General features: G+C 41.1%; 1 protein-coding gene across 1 annotated transcript in view; it reads left to right on the top strand.

Moving 5' to 3' along the window:
- Positions 1–17,952, top strand: part of ncam2 (neural cell adhesion molecule 2) — a gene marked incomplete at both ends in the record, with an annotated part of 200,882 nt that overhangs the window by 137,627 nt on the left and 45,303 nt on the right. Inside the window, 4 exons of the mRNA XM_084050802.1 lie at positions 3,413–3,556; positions 6,061–6,198; positions 12,155–12,272; positions 17,320–17,492. Coding sequence (XP_083906928.1) covers positions 3,413–3,556; positions 6,061–6,198; positions 12,155–12,272; positions 17,320–17,492 — 573 coding nt within the window. The remainder of the gene's footprint in view (positions 1–3,412; positions 3,557–6,060; positions 6,199–12,154; positions 12,273–17,319; positions 17,493–17,952) is intronic.

Here is a 17,952-nt window from a genome sequence, read left to right as displayed (position 1 = left end):
AGATAATTTCTCATGAAATGCTTATGCCTGATTCATTTAAGAGAAAAATACTTGCATAGACACTTTTATGTGCCATTGATTTATGAATCTTAATTTAGCTTAAATTTGTGCAAACTCTTATTTCGTTTATTATTATTATAATATTATACATGTATTATCTATCTTCTCACTCTCTGTATTTATTTATCTAGCTATTTATTTATTTGTTTAGGCTATTTTGAGACACACGTATGTTTCTTGGCAGTATGGCAACAGAACAGAACGTTAAAAAATAAATAAATTGTGTACACATGAATGCAGTTTACAATCACCTTTGCCTCTGGAAAGAACAGCTGTAGGTGTAAATGTACCACACGAGTAAGAATGTTTACTTAGAAAGTCAACTGTACATAACAGTACACCCCCAGGGAAATTAAATGTGTGCAAAAGTCCTCTTCTATATGCACCTGCTCATCGGCTGTAAACAGAAAGCGTTGACAGTATCTAGCTGTCAACATACGCTTACATCGAGTAGCCTGGATCACAGTGGGCAGGATGTGATTAAGAGATGGGATACCCAGCCTGTCATTGAGTTCCCTCTGGGGATTGTGTTCAATTCTAATATGCAAAGTGTCTATGTGTGTGGTGTGTGTGTGTTTACTGTAAGTGTTGTGGGGGGATGTTAGGGGTGCTACAGTATGTGCGATTGGGCTGCCTCCATTTGTGTGCGTACAGTAGCAGGCGGACAGTGTCAATCGTTCATAGCCTGTTTGGGATTTAGCGTATCCAGAGCTTATTACTCTTTGTGGTCTACTCGTACACGCCTGATTGTCTGGGGGAAGTAGCTTTTGCACAGCCTATACTGCCAGGGGTCCCGTGGCTACGGAAACACTACTATTTCCTTTGCCTTGCCTTGCATGATCAAAATCTGTTCGCATCAGAATATGTTGAGTTATTAAGTTTGGTTGTGTGCAAATATGGATGGTGATACTGTGATATGTTTAAGTGTATGGTATAAAGCTCCAATAAACATACGGTAGACATAGAAACTGGTCAAATGTGAAAATACAGTGCCTTGCAAAAGTATTCACCCCCCTTGGCTGTTTACCTATTTTGTTACATTACAACCTGTAATTTAAATGTTTTTTTAATCAGAATTTTATTTGATGAATCTGCACGAAATAGTCTTAGTTTTGAAATGAAATGAGAAATATATATATTTAAAAAAGGATTTTTAAAAATAAATAACTGATAATTGGCATGTGCATATGTATTCACCCCCTTTGTTATGAAGCCCCTAAAAAGTTCTGGTGCAACCAATTACCTTCAGAAGTCACATAATTAGTGAAATGAGTCAGGGTTGGGTTATTAAAAAAATATCCAAATCTTTGATGATCCCCAGGAGCACCATCAAATCCATCATAATCAAATGAAAAGAACATGGCACCACAACAAACCTGCCAAGAGAGGGCCACCCACCAAAACTCACAGACCGGGCAAGGAGGGCATTAATCAGAGAGGAAGGTGCTCTGGTCAGATGAGACTAAAATTGAACTTTTTGGCCACCATGTTTCACTGTGGGGATGGTGTTCTTGGGGTGATGGGATGTGTTGAGTGTGCGCCAGACATATCGTTTTCCATGATGGCCAAAAAGTTCAATTTTAGTCTCATCTGACCAGAGCACCTTCCTCCATACATTTTGGGAGCCTCCGACATGCCTTTTTGCAAACTCAAAACGTGCCTTCTTATTTTTAGCTGAAAGTAATGGCTTTCTTCTGGCCACTCTTCCATAAAGCCCAGCTCTATGGAGTGTACGGCTAATTGTGGTCCTATCGACAGATACTCCAGTCTCTGCTGTGGAACTCTGCAGCTCATCCAGGGTTACCTTTGGTCTCTGTGCTGCCTCTCTGATTAATGCCCTCCTTGCCCGGTCCGTGAGTATTGGTGGGCGGCCCTCTCTTGGCAGGTTTGTTGTGGTGCCATGTTCTTTTCATTTGCTTATGATGGATTTGATGGTGCTCCTGGGGATCATCAAAGATTTGGATATTTTTTTTATAACCCAACCCTGACTCATTTCACTAATTATGTGACTTCTGAAGGTAATTGGTTGCACCAGAACTTTTTAGGGGCTTCATAACAAAGGGGGTGAATACATATGCACATGCCAATTATCAGTTATTTATTTTTTTAAATCCTTTTTTTAATATATATATTTCTCATTTCATTTCAAAACTAAGACTAATTCGTGCAGATTCATCAAATACAATTCTGATTAAAAAAACATTTAAATTACAGGTTGTAATGTAACAAAATAGGTAAACAGCCAAGGGGGGTGAATACTTTTGCAAGGCACTGTATATGTTTTCAGTGTATGGCTTGAAAAGATGTAACAGTATTGTGTTCAGGAAAATGAAACAAAAAAGAATTCCACCTCCTGCACTGAAGTTGTTTGCAGATTTGTCAGACCCTAGTTAATTACTCTGCAATTCTATCTAGGGGTTATATTGATTTTATTTCAATTTATTTTTAATCGGCTCAGCTACAATATGACTAATTTACTTTTCATTATGCAAAGTAAGGTGATTTAATTTGAGTTGATGAAACTCAGACCTGAAGGAATGAGGCAAGCATGAGCATAAAATCAACAAGGAGAGAGACATTTTCAAATGTGTTATATGAACAGTACAACAGCAACGTCCTAAAACAAACAAAACAGGGTTTTCAGGATCTGTTTATTTGATAAGAATATAAAAGAAAATACGATATTGACACAAAAGTTGACCCTAAATATGACCAGCTGCCAAACGTATTCATATAATTTAGGTGATATAATTAAGTTGAGAGCTTTCCCAGCCTGTAGATTTGTCCCAATAGGGACATCACGCCAGTGTTAACCCATTAAAACCGGGAAAACTGTGGTCTGGTTATCCTGGTCAGTGATGGACAGTAACCAACATTTACTTGAGTACTGTAAATGTACAGCATTTGTACTTCACTTGAGTATTTGTGTTTTTGGATACTGGAAAAAGCACATTATGAATTAACCACTTAAGCCATCACAAGACGTTGTGAGCTTGTAGATGGGCTATTTTCACTATTATAGATATTTTGTTGTTGGCTACTTTGTAATTTGTACTTTTGAATGCATTTGTATTTTTTTCATGTATTTTTTTAAAAGCAAGTACGCCAGTACTTTAATTAAAGTACAAATGTACTTTAATTAAAGTACAAAGTTGACTGAGCAACTTTCACTTTCACTTTTCACAGCTGAGTAATATTTGACCAGGATTATCTTGACTCAAGTACTGGAGTTGAGAGTAGTAGTACTTTGTCCACCACTGATGCTGGTACAATAGGTGTTGGCTATAGGCTTTAAAAAAATGCAAGCTTGCGTGCGCTTAATGCTACCCTCTGTGTGTGATCTGTCTCACAGAGAGGCTGACATTCCAGGAGGTGCAGTCGCCGCAGGAGTTCCGCCATGGCGAGACGGCAGAGGTGGCGTGCGACGTCATCAGCTCCCCGGTGCCTGTGGTGGTGTGGTACTACCAGAACCAAGAGATCACAGAGGAACGCCACAGTAAGACTATGTGACTTATCAGTGTTTTTTTCTCTTAACCCATTAACTCTTTCACTGCCAGAGTAATTAATAAACTGACCCACTGCCATCGATTTTTGTGTTTTATAACCTTTTCAACTGGTCATAGAAAATGTAGATCCATAATGATCCAGCGATCCACCGTGTGTAGACACAAAACACGATCCCCAGAGGAAAAAAATGTCACCCGTGAGGCAACTTTCCTTGCCACAGGCACGCTGAAAACAGCATATTTTGTAAAAAATGCACGTCTTTCCCACCTTTTCAAAAAAGCAGATCTACAAGCTCATAGCGTGGCACGTATGAGCTTGTATATCTGTTATTTTTGAATAGCCAAAGTAATGCTTTTTAGCTCAAATCTAAAATGACACAGTTTCTTTCCCGGTTTTAATAGGTTAGATAAAGCTTTATTATTTTCTTTGTTTTGTGAGAATAAAATGTTATTTTTGTCCAATATGTATGGTAGAGTATGATGATACAATACAACTACAATTGGGGTGGTTGTATTTGGTCTTCCTGCTCTTCTATTGAGGCATTGTGTCTTGGTTGGACACAACAAATTTGACAATTTAAAATATTTGTGTGACAATTAAAACATCAGCAAAAATGTCAACAACTTCTTCAACACATCATTAATTAATTGATCCTCTCTGATATGTTTCTCATTAACGCTGCAGCAACTTAACACATTCCATGCCAGAGGTTAATCTCATAATGTACTTACCAGTGCCAACGTTTTATTGTTGTTTTTTTGTTTTTTTTATGTCGCCATAGACCTCGTTAAAATCCTTAAGATTGAGCTCTAAACTGCTTGTAAACATCGCGGAGATGTGTCTGCGTCGACCAGTGAAAACCACGTGTCAAACGGAATCGCCATGTTGTAGTTAGAACGGTTTGTGTTAAACAGTGATCAGCGAGGAGAAAAACTACAAAGAGAAAATGGCGTTTCAGTTTCGTCATTAGAACGGAGGATAGACGGGATCGGCAAAACCGGATCCTGAATAATTCCGTTTCCGGTGGTGTTACAATGAAATGTGCCGTATCGAAAATTGAAAAAAGTGCAATGTGAACTTTTTTTCTAAAAAAATAAAAAAGCACCAGTTGGCGTAGATCTACCCGACTGGCACGTGGCGGCTTTAAATAGGTTCGCGTAGATCTACGCGACTGGCACTCAATGTGTTAATAGTTTGATCATTGAGCTAGTACTGAAGGTCACAGGTTCAACTCCTGCAGATGTAAACTTGGAAAGGGCAAAGTGAATGAAAGTGAGACTTCGCTCACCTTTTTCAGCAACTGGACCCTTAAGCAAGGCACTCAATACCCAAGTGTGTCTCCAGGGCATGTTGCTGACCTCAGAGTGCTCAGCAATGCTCTGCACAGAATAATAACCGTAACATCACACCAGTCCCAGAGCTGCTTCTACTGATGTGATCTGAACTCTCACTGAGCTGATAAACATCAAGATGGTCAGATGTTTTAATTGAAATTCAAATCTTCAGCACTGTGGTGACGATGAAAAGTGGAGATGGCCATCTCTTTATCATCATTTTTGTCTTAATTACATTAGACGGTTACGCATATTGCTTGGGAACAAATCAGATAAGAGTCCAATCCCAGGGCTGCAGCATAGTGTACAGTATGTGGGACTGTAACTGCTGAAGCGTTTATCTATGTGGACTTTATCAGGCAAATGTGCTGAGCGGAAGATTGACAGTTGGACTATTGAGAAATGGAGATTGCATTTCTCATTCATTTTTCACAAGTTTCTAATTTCACCTATCTCTCTCCATCTCTCCGTCTCTCTCTCTCTCTCCCTCCCTCCCTCCCTCCCTCCCTCCCTCTCTCTCTCTCTCTCTTTCTTTATCTAATATTCTAATAATCTACGTAAATAATTGGTTCATGCCAAACCCCCCTATCTGTACTCTACACCCAGTAAGTAATCAGGCCTGTCACTCTGATCAAGCAGGATCCCTCTCACCCCCTCCACTCATTATATTATTCCCTCTGCGATCATCACCCTGAATGCATTAATGTGAAAACAGTAGGAACTGTATTCTGACCTTTTTAGCACTGCGAGTTGCATTTTTATGTGTGTGTGTGTGTGTGTGTGTGTGTGTGTGTGTGTGTGTGTGTGTGTGTGTGTGTGTGTGTGTGTGTGTGTGTGTGTGTGTGTGTGTGTGTGTGTGTGTGTGTGTGTGTGTGTGTGTGTGTGCGTGCGTGCGTGCGTGCGTGCGTGCGTGCGTGCGTGCGTGCGTGCGTGCGTGCGTGCGTGCGTGTGTGCGTGCGCATTGCTGTGCCTTGTAAAATAATTAATTCCTTTTTTGTGATTGACAGTAAAGTTAACTTGAATCTTCAATCTATCTGTGTCTCTTTCTATGTCTCTGTCTTCATTTGTGATTATTATTTCTCTTTCTCTCTCTCTCTCTCTCTCTCTCTCTCTCTCTCTCTCTCTCTCTCTCTCTCTCTCTCTCTCTCTCTGTGTGAAGGCAGGTACCAGGTGTTGCCGAACAACAACCTTCAGATCCATCAGGTGACCAAGGCAGATGAGGGTGTGTACCGCTGTGAGGCCAGTGTTGAAGCCCGTGGTGAGATCGACTTTGTGGACATCATTGTGGTCGTCAACGGTGAGCTGGATGCCGAGTTTCCTTACAGAACTACATAGTACAGAGCCCACTTTACAAAAGCATGAAGTAATTCCTTGGCTTCTGCAATTGATATACAGTAGGTTGCAGTTAAATTTATTTAAAAAAAACTTTTCTGAACCACTTAAGCCCTATATATATACTTCTTTGTATGACTAATAGCAAAAATGTATGATCTTCAAGCTCATAACTTGTCGCATCGCAGAATGTTTTTGACAAATTTGGATGAATTTGGAAAAGTTGCCCAAAATAGGGACACCAGGTTTAATGTGGTCAGCATAATTTAATGGGGTAAATCTCTTTGACTGCCTGAAATAAAACATAATTTTCGAGTGTTTTCACTAACCTTTGAAAAATCATAGAATATTCATCTCCAATATGATCGATCCCCCGAATTGCTTTAAAAGACGTCTCCGAGTCCTGTAGAATGCTAACTACACCTTAGCAAAGTATGCAGAGAAATCTCATTATTGGCAGTCAAAGAGTTATAAACAGGGTTCATTATAAAACCTTAAAAAAACGGAGAAGCGGACTGAGTGGCCCTGTCTTTCCCTACAGGACTGACCGTGGGTAGCTACTGGGACGTAAGTTGGGGCTTGATCAACCCTGGCTGGGTCACCTGGGCGAGGGTGTATGTTGTTGCGAGACCCGAAACACCCTATGACCCCAGGCTTCAACACGGATGATACGTCCCAGGTGCATCCATGTGATGTTTTCTTTATAGTGCACTCTGTAAGGGTCCACTCGTTCATCTTGATGTATCAAATCCTCGTGTACATTCTGAAATATCTCACTCCTTTTTGGAGGAAGTGAGATGCAAGTTGTGTCTGAATGACTGCAGTCTCTGAACACTGATCAGAGTTGTCATCTCTGACATTATAAGCTTTACTGGAGTTAATGCTCTTAATACAGACCTTGGTTTGATTTGATTTCTTCTTTCTCTCTCTCTCATTGCTATTTTATGTGAATGAAAAAGTTTAATTAACGATCGCTCTGGGCTTTGTGGCCTAAATAGTTATAATGGATAGTTAATAATATTAACTATCCATATCCATTAATAACTATATTTTAGTTATTCATTGAAATGTATCCACTTACTTCAGCTCTGAGGAAGATCCAGTAATGTGTGTGCGTGTTCAATGACGCGTGACCTGTTCTTCCAGCAGATAGCCTCACTTTAAGGATGACACGCTACTTAGAGATTTCCATGTGCTTTTAATCCATGTAGACCTGAGGCCAAATGCCTTTTGATTCAGTTCTCTGAAAATCTTATGTTGCTACTGTATAGTTAACATCTAAAATGAAACGGATGCTCTCCTGGATTGAATGGGTTAAAGCTGCAATCCACAACTTTCAAGTTCTATGGGATACAAACCCGGGTTTGGAATGTTGAAGAGTAGTGGGAGTACTATATAACAGATCAAATCCACTTCAGCTCCACTTTTTTTACCCCTGCATTAATTGTTGCAGTTTCGATCTTGTCGATCTTCATCAGGAATTAAATTCTTGATGAAGATCGACTAGATCGAAACGTTGAAAGCAGCAATAGAAAAGTGATGCTGAGAACCAGTGTGCAGATTTGACTGTTTCTGTCGTTTGTTCAGAACCTGGGCTGTAGATTGGGATGTGCATCCTTCTCTTTTGTCTTAGTCAGTACTGTACCTATATTTTGTCAAACAACAGAGCGAGCCTTCATAAAGCTTTGAATCGGAAGTTGGAGTTTAACTCGTACTGTACATCAAGGCTTCATATAGCTTTTACTAAGATACACAGGTTTAATTCATACATTAACCACTTAAACCTGTGTCATCTTAGAGAACTGGACGTGAGTTACAAATGTACTTTGACCATTAAATGGTCCAAGTTGACAAAACTAAATTTGCTCCGTCTATACCAAATCTCTTTGCCAAAAATAGCCGATCTAAAACCTCACAATGCTTTGCATTGCGACGCATTGTGAGCTTGTAGATTGGCTATGTTTGGCTAATGTTCCCCCCAGTATATGGATGCTGGGGTTCAAATGGTTCAGCCTTCATAAAGATTTGACTCTGAAGTTGGAAGGGGTTAACTCATACAGGCCACGAAGCCTTCATAAAGATTTGACTCTGAACTTCGGGTTTCACTGGTAAGCCCTCACAAAGCTTTGATACTTCTCCTTTTTGAACTCTTAAACCATGTCAATGATGTAGTCTTTTTGTTGTCTTTGAGGGAGGTTATGTGTGATGTGGGTGTGTGGACACAGAGTAGGGAACAGAGGAGAGGAGGACAGGATCGATGGTTATCATGTTAGACAGATGCTGGGTCGTCACAGTTGTCCAGTTAGTGCTATTGGATACGACTCATGGAGTTTGATTATTGCGTGGACCATTTCCCTGGGAAGTTCTCTCTCTATAAACTCTATGAAGAAGGTTGAAGAGCAGAAAAGCAAATGCAGAACATCCTGCCAATGTTCTGCCGTTCTCTCCAATTTGGGGCGAAATCAACGTCATCATCAATATGATGTCTACCCTGACCCTGTCTTGTTAGAGTTCAGGGTCAAGATGAAAACTAGACACTGTTATGGAACTTGTAAACATTGAAACACCACACATGTCAAAGCTGAGTCAACCCATTCAGACCAGGAACGCATCTGTGTCATTTTAAGATTTCTTTGGCTATTCAAAAATAGCAGATCTGCAAGCTCATATCGCGGCACCGAGTGCCGCGCTACGAGCTTGTAGATGTGCTATTTTTTAGCGGTGCCAACCGCTCTACACTTGCCTTTGTCCGTATGTCCGTCCGTCCGTCCGTCCGTCCGTATGAGCCTGACGGCAAAGAAGAAACACATACAAACACACGCGCACACACACACACACACACACACACACACACACACACACACACACACACACACACACACACAGACTTGGAGATTGCCTACGCCAACTCTCCTCTCATTGGCCACACGTGCCACTGGCTATCAAAGAGGGGTCCAGGGACCCCCAGCGTATGTTCTGTCCGTCGTCCGTTTCAGCACGGGATGAGCACGGCGCTATAACTCCAGTTTGCAGCATGCCACCAAGTCCACATTTGGTATGTGGACTTAGACCACCAATAGGCACGAGCATGAATTGATGAAGTTATCAAAGAGGGGTCCAGGGACCCCCAGCGCCCGTATGAGCACGGGATGAGCACGGGATTTTAAACAGCTATAAATCCAGTTTGCAGCATGCCACCAAGTCCACATTTGGTATGTGGACTTAGACCACCAATAGGAACGAGCATGAATTGCTGAAGTTAGCAAAGAGGGCTCCAGGGACCCCCAGCGTATGTTATGTTTGTCCGTCCGTTTAAGCACGGGATGAGCACGGGAATTCAAACAGCTATAACTCAAATTTGCAGCATGCCACCAAGTTCAAATATGCTATGTGGACTTAGACCACCAATAGGGACCAACATGAATTGCTGAAGTTATCAAAGAGGAGTCCAGGGACCCCCAGCGTATGTTATGGCCGTCCGTCCGTTTAAGCACGGGATTTTAAACAGCTATAACTCCAGTTTGCAGCATGCCACCAAGTCCACATTTGGTATGTGGACTTAGACCACCAATAGCCACGAGCATGAATTGATGAAGTTATCAAAGAGGGGTCCAGGGACCCCCAGCGCCCGTATGAGCACGGGATGAGCACGGGATTTTAAACAGCTATAACTCCAGTTTGCAGCATGCCACCAAGTTCACATTTGGTATGTGGACTTAGACCACCAATAGGGACCAGCATGAATTGCTGAAGCCCCGCCCCCTCTGTCTTCCCATTGGCTGCCCTTCAAACAGCCATAACTCAAGTTCGCAGCATGCTATGGAGTACAAATTTTGTACATGGACTAAAGCCAGCAATAGGGACTAACTGTCATTACTTAAGCCCCGCCCCCCCTGTCTGCCCATTGGCTGGGCTTTAAACAGCCATCATTCCAGTTTGCAGCATGCTACCAAGTACAAATTTGGTAAGTGGACTCAGACCACCAATGAGTTAAGGCCCGCCCCAAAGGCACCGCTTCCTTCACACAGGGTGTGATTTTTTTTTCAAATTGTGAAAATGTGTGCGAATACACTGTTAGAAGACATTTGTAGAATCCCCAGAAGCAAAGATTTGAGTTATACATGTTTGCTTTAAAAAAATATATATATACAAAGATTTGCAAAAATGTTCACGATTCAAAAAAACATTCATATCTACAAGCTCGTAGCGCGGCACTCGGTGCCACGCTATGAGCTTGTAGATCTGCTATTTTTCTTTTATTAATAGCCAAAGAAATATATGCTTTCCCGGTCTTAATGGGTTAAAGATCAGAAATGACTTCAATCAGGTTTTATGTGACAGCATAAATATCAATTTCATGCATAATACATCAGAATTTATTAAGTCTAATTGATTTTCCATGAAGTACTTTAGCCATATTATTTGCACAAAGCACAGTCTAATAAGCAAGGGATGAACAGTGTCATTATTGCAGGTCATTATTGAGAAATACACACAGAGGCCGGAGGGCTCTAATCACCCTGAAGGGGTTTATTTCTCAATTAATGACTGGCTCACTGTTCACTACCCTGCTTATTACACGGCTACTTCATAAAGAAATGAATACATTGACACAAAATGTATCATCAAAACGATGTAATTGATATTAACAGAATTTAATTGAAGAAAATGGTCTATTAAATTATGGCGGCTCACAAAATAGTGTTCAAATATCAATCAATATTGTGTTACTGCATTGCCTATTTCTCGCCTACATTGTCTTCTTTTCTTGATTTATTTATTTTCTGAAATGTTTTTTTGATAAAGGTTGCAATAAATCAAAGATAGTGTTTATTCATACGCTTGTAGACCCAGCTCCCGTTTTCATTCATTGCATTCCATCAAACCTTTGGCTGCAGTTTGCCTCCCGGTGCAATTTAGACATTGAGTGTCTGTCCGTTCCTTCTTTACATAGCCTTGCAGGAATGCAGGAAAAACAAATGATGGTTAAAATCCTTGTTGGTTATGCAGTTGAGTTGCCACCTGGCATCCCACAATGCAATGCTTTTCTAAGCGAACAAGGAAGAAACATTTGTTAGGAGAGTTTTGCCCAAACTAAGAGATGCCATTTTGCTCATGTTTTGAGGAGATCCAGTATCGTTTACCATCTTGGTTGAACAACATTACAATTCAACACAGTAAATAAATAAGACTAATCTCACCAAAAGTAACACGTCTATGTGTGCGTGTGTGTGCGTGTATGTGTGTGTTTTTTCTAGTTGACTGCAGCATAAACAGAAAGAGACAGAAAAGAGATTTGTCCAGGATGACTTGCTTCTTATTGGAAATGGAATAGAGTGACTGAAAGAGAGAAGCGGAAGAGAGAGGAGAGAATGAGTCGAGAGGCAGAGAGAGACAGTCCTATTTGTATTGAGCTCTCTTTCTGCAGAGCTGTCATTGCCTCGTCACCAGAGCTCCTGTCTCAGAGACAACTGGGCCAGCTCTCTGTTTTACTTTGACCTGTGGATAAGATGACAGCCCTGCAGCTGATTGGATGGCAGGGACACACTACTTTGGCTGCTGCTATCGTCTGGATAACGTCTTCCAGGGGACTGAGGGGAGCACAGATGGATGTATTCATACTGTATTGCCTAGAGCTTGAACTGCTACTGATTTGAACATTGTTTGATCAGCTGATTTCCCTCCATTAGTTTTTATACTTGGTTCTTTATTTACTATCGATCTATCTATGTAGATTATCTGGCTGTGTCATGAGATACATTTAGTTGGGTTGTCGTGTTATGTAAATAAAGTTTCATTGATCAATGGACTATTGACTATTTCTGTTGACTGAAGTCGACTACTATCATCAGAAAAAGACCAATATTGAAGCTGAACGGCAGCCCCCTGAAACAGCTAATTATGACCCTCTTCTCTTCCAGTGCCTCCAGTTCTATCAGTGTTCCAGCCGTCCTTCAACGCCACCGCTGACTACCAGGAATCAGTCACCTTCACCTGCATCACATCTGGATCCCCTCAACCCGATGTCACCTGGCACAGGTAACTCTCGATTTAACCTATTGTTTTAATTGTTGAAGATGTTGGCACATATCTCCTCCAACATGAGGTCCCGTAATGTTTTAATGATGCCGGGCGCCGCTGGCCTAGCGGTTAAGGCGCATACCATTTATAGGCTCAAATACCTAAAAATGCCTATAAATGCACCATTTACCTTTTGCCATTTACTGCCTGACGACCTCAGAATATTTAATATTTAAAGAAAATAGGTAGATACCAATTTTGTCCAATAAGGATAGAGAACTCTTAACAAAAAGAAATGAGCAGACACAATCAGAATATAGTGCTTGAATCTTTTAACATAAAACGTTTTGTCTTAACCAAAAAATATCACATACCCTACCTTTTAATGATGCATGACCTTGATATTTTTCAACCCTAAAACCTGATCATAAGGTATTATTGTTATGTAAGGATTAAAAAAAAAAAAAAAAAAGTGTACAGAAATTGTTAAAAAAAAAAGTTTTTATGTGGACACGCCTCCAGTTCATTAAGTATGCCTGGTTCTCACCTTAGCACCTCCTCCACCACCTTAGCACCACCCACCTGTCCTAGTCCCTCCTCCTCCTCATGCCCACACCTGTTGTGTTATGATAATGAGGGGGAGGGTATGTTTTCTGGGGGCTCTGTGATGTCACTAAAGGGCTGTTTCTCTATTGGCACGTTTGACCCTCAAGATTTCAGCCTCCAGGAAGAAACTCCAAATAATCAGAGAAGACATAAAACACCATAAAACCACCACCGGGGGGCTTAATGAAGTTCTATCAACCTCATAGACACATGAAAAACAGAAAAAGTGCAAAAACATGGCACCAGCTCTTTAAAGAATCGACCATATAATTGTAACGTCTATAGATATACCTTTATTGATCCCACAGGGGAATTCAGTTGTAACGGCAGTACCGCTTTTGGGAGACACGAAACAGAGATACAACCAAGAGTAAAAACAATTAATAGAATAAGAGTAAACAGCTAACGGCTAGTACAAGTACCAAAGACCAAGGGAGATTTATGGTCTTGCTTTGATTCATGGTCTCTGGTTTGATTATGACTGGAGAGTTGTGTCCACCTTCTCTGCTCATAATTTTTAGTTTACACTGTCTTGTCTAGGGATGGGTATCGTTAGGATTTTTACGAGTCCGGTTCCGGTTCCGGTTCTGCTTATCGGATCCGGTTCCTATCGGTTCCATATTTCGGTTCCAAAATGGTAAAAAAATAAGAGGTCAAATGTTTATTTAATAGAGATGCACCGAATGGAAAATTCTTGGCCGAAACGAATACCGAATACAGGAAACACTTGGCCGAAAACCGAATAGCCGGAAATTATGAATTAAAAAAATATATATATACATTTTTTTTAAAGTTTTTTGTACCATTGCTGCCATGGCTGTGCCTCTGTTGTAGAGCTACATGATTATGGCAAAACTTATCATAACTATAATGGGTCCATATTGAGATCAGTTATTTAAAACATTTATTTATTGTGTAGAATTATTGATTTACTATTGTATAGTAATAAAATACAATATGCCACAAAACATTACCCTGCCATATTCAAGAAATTAAAACAAATATTGAATAGCCTAGCAAAAGGCATTATAATGTCTGCATTTGCATTATTGCACACACAGCCAAAATGCATTAATAATATTAGGTCTGCCATTCCTTCCTTTTGAAGAAGTCACTTTCAGTTTCATTTTTGAAAGACACACACACACACACACACACACACACACACACACACACACACACACACACACACAATCAAACAGAAGCGTTCACAGCTGGTGTTAATTATTTAGCCCTGCGCGAGTTCTTAACTAGCGCTGGTTTTCCAACTAACGTTACACCCTCTGACATGTGGATTCTAGTTTTCAAGTTGACAACAGCAAATCTTGGTTACAAAGTTTGCAGGGCAGGTTATTCCTTTCCTTACTACTTCAGTTCAGATGGTGGTGAGTGAGTGAGGGGAGGGGGGGCGATGCGGGGAGGAATGAGGCTGGGCTGAGTGCGCCCGTAGAGAAGCAGCAGTGTCTACTCTTCCATACGGAGAGACGCTACTGATCTATACTTCTCCATACATAGGTGTTTTACCGGATTTGTGATTTTTGCTCAGATTGTGCTGTTTGTGTAGGACTTCTAACGCCTTTGTTTGAACGGCTTTTAGCGCATCTAGGAACCGATATGCAGAACCGAAATTACATATTTTGTTTGGGTACCCGGTACCGACAATTTCTTTATCGGTTCCGTACCGGAACCGTATTTCGGTACCCAACCCTAGTCTTGTCTAAATAAAAGCAATGTGTTTTAGTTTTTTTGTTTTTCCATTATTATCGATCTGACTGGACTATAATTGAAGTATTTCTTATTTAAAAGATGCAGATCGCAATTATCCGGTCAGCCCAAGCTTCACTTGGTGCGTAGGTTTCCATAACCACTTGAACCCTATATACTATACATTGACTACAGTCCCCCGGGCGTCTGTACTTGGTCCCCTCCTTTTTATCCCTCTAGACCAAATCTTTTTGCCGGAAGTAGCCGATCCACAACCTCACAACGCATTGTGATCTTGCATTAGATCTCCTATTTCCACACAATGTTTGCCTATTTTCACCAAATGTTGCCTGTTGTGACATGCCCAGAATAGGGATGATAGGGTAAGGGTTGTTAATATCTTTTGAGATGTACCTTCGGCCACATGTGTCAGTATTTTTTGATTGAAATCATTGTACGTTCAAAAATAAATACAACCTCACATCGTTAGTCACGTTTACACACCGCCTGTGGAACTTTCTTCCAAGATTTAAAATCAGGTTCAATATACTGTGTTTTGGGTTTTCTTTTTTCTCTTTTGGATCCATCAACTTCTACTATGTATTTTGTGTTTCAAGGCTGCACCCTGAATAGCCTATGATAGTGGCACGTTGCCTAGCCCTAGCGCACACTTTATTGATGTGCACAATTTGGAATGGCAATTAAACTTTTGAAGTGTGTGTGGGTGTGGGTGTGGGTGTGGGTGTGGGTGTGGGTGCGTACTGCCAGCCGCTGTTCAGGATCAATTGAGTTGCGGAAATTGGTTTTCTTTTTAATATGTGGCTCCAGTATTGCTAGCAAATCATCAAACCCGGCCACTGAAATGAACCTTGAAACGATCTGGATAATTCCACAGGTCCTTGCTCAGCAGGTGAAACTCTCCTTGCTCTTTACCTGCAGGATTGGATGGACCCAATATTTCATTTTTCTGTTTTCTGTTTTCAACAAGTGAAAGCACCACAAAATCATCCTTGCTGAGGGTGACTCAATTCTGTTTTGTTCTGCAAAATACTATGCATCGGACTCAATGTGCAAGGTTTCTGTGCATAATGAATTTTATCCAATGCTGGATTAAAAAAAACGGATGTGAAAAATATGGACTCTGTGTGCAAGAGCCTCAGTTTACTGTCTTCATCGGTTGTTCAAAACCTCTCTCATCTGTGATGGACAGCAGCTCAGAGACAGTCATCACCTCCAAGAACAAACACACGCGCGCGCGCGCGCACACACACACACACACACACACACACACACACACACACACACACACACACACACACACACACACACACACACACACACACACTGTTAGTCTCTCAGGAGATTAAAATCCATAAACTGCGCACACAGAATCATCCTGGATGTAAACAATCAGAGCTCATTTTTTTCTTCTTTATTTTGATGTCACCTCCCTCCTACCTCGCTCCCACTTGCATTTCCTCTCAGTGTGTGGTTTCCTTTCAGCATGGGCTTCACAGCATGGGGAGAACAGAAATAAATCAACAATGTATCACACAGAAGGTATACAGAACAGAGTGTAGCCCGCAGCATAATGTCCACAGGAAGATACGTAGAATTTTCGACACATTGTAGCCTGAAAACCTGAAAGCTTTAACAACTTCAACCCTATAATATAGGGTTGAAGTTGTTAAAGTATTATGCTTTCCGGTTTTCAGGCTACAACGTGTCAAAAATGTAATGTGGCCGGCAATTAGCGGTCCGTGGACCAGAACAGCAAAAATGTCCGCTTTCGTGCCTCCGCCTTGTATTAGGTGCAAAGGCCCTATGAAGTTGGCAATCTTGGCATGCTTTGTCTCATGGTGCTATCTAATGATCAAAGTTTGTCTGTGAAACTATTTCTTTTTTTCTATGGAAATAACGATACGATGGGAATTACAGTATGCACGAAAACAAATTTCACACACTTTTTTACTTCTGTAAACCTGTGATGTGACAATAATGCTGATTCTGATTCTTTGCGCATATTTAGCTGGAGATGTCAGCGAAACGGCAAAAATATGGAGGAGGAGAGTACAAAATGAGCCTACCCTCTTACAACAGGTTCAAGTTCCGAGTGCTTTGCCGGTGGTTGTTCGTGTGCATGCGGAATGGAGAGAGAAAGAGAAGAGATTGAATGAAGGACTGACATACTGTTGGCTACCTTACGTACAACAGTCCCAGTGTGCGTGCGTGCTCGATGTCATTTAATTCCCATATAATTGTGTAATCTCCAAAAGTAATAAAATCATAGAACCATGACATGAACTATCTGTGTAAATGATTGTCACGATACAGAACAGCTTGTTTGTTCGATCACAGTTTTCAGTCGTCACATTTAGGTGTCACAGTCAGTTATTTAGTGCTGCTATGTTTTAATTGTGTTTCAATCGATATAGCCATGTATTCTTGTGCTCATTTGATTTGAATTCTGTCTACATTTATTGTATGTCTGTCCCTCGGCACCATTGAAAATGAGGGTTCACCCTCTATGCGTTTTCCAACGTTTTAAAATAAATAAATAGATGATGATGATGAAGTACACTTGACTATATTCAACAACAATCCTTGTTGGATTCCCTGCCAGCTACCTGCTGGTCTTGCCCTGTCTTTCTCCACTGACCGATCAGTACAGATGAAATCAATAAAATATTGTTTTTTTTTAATGAAAAATAATAGTAATAAAAACGACACATCCTGTCTTTCTCATGTTGTCCAGGAGAGGGCAGCAGCTGCAGCAGCAGATGGAGAAGTACGTCATCTACAGTCTGGAGGGTGGGCGGAGCACTCTAACCATCCACAACATCAGACAGGAAGATGGAGGCGCCTACTCCTGCAGGGCCACCAACAAGGCCGGGTCCCAGGAACGAGAGCTCCTCCTCAAAGTGTTTGGTAAGTGAAGACTAATATTGGGGCAGGACAAGGTTGAGAAATCAAAATGTTCTAATCCTCTCTGAAACAGCTGAACTGTGAAATAACATAGAGGGTCTAAAGATCCCACTACAGGAGGAAATATCACAGAATTTCTCCTGTTATCCAATCACTTCTCCCTTCTCGACACCTGAACGAGCTAACCAAATAAATGCCCCCACCCCCCAACCCAGCTAGTGACCCCTAGAGGCTGTGCTGTTCCTTACGCCCCAACCAAACCACAGTGGTTTGAACCAACCAACATTGCCATCCTTAGACCCCTACGGTGTCAGCGGGGCTAAAAATGGAATAAGTAAAATTGGCCAGCGGGTGGGGCTGGGGGGCCATATATTGTATTTTTCAGGGAAGAAGGTGCTAAAGAACAGGCCATGGGGTCAACAGAGTCAGTAGGGTTCATCCTTCAGGGAAGCATGAATGCCCT

The sequence above is a fragment of the Gymnoscopelus microlampas genome (genome assembly GCF_963454915.1).
Source record: "Gymnoscopelus microlampas genome assembly, chromosome: 24".
Taxonomy (NCBI): domain Eukaryota; kingdom Metazoa; phylum Chordata; class Actinopteri; order Myctophiformes; family Myctophidae; genus Gymnoscopelus; species Gymnoscopelus microlampas.
This window is presented reverse-complemented; position numbering and strand designations above follow the sequence as displayed.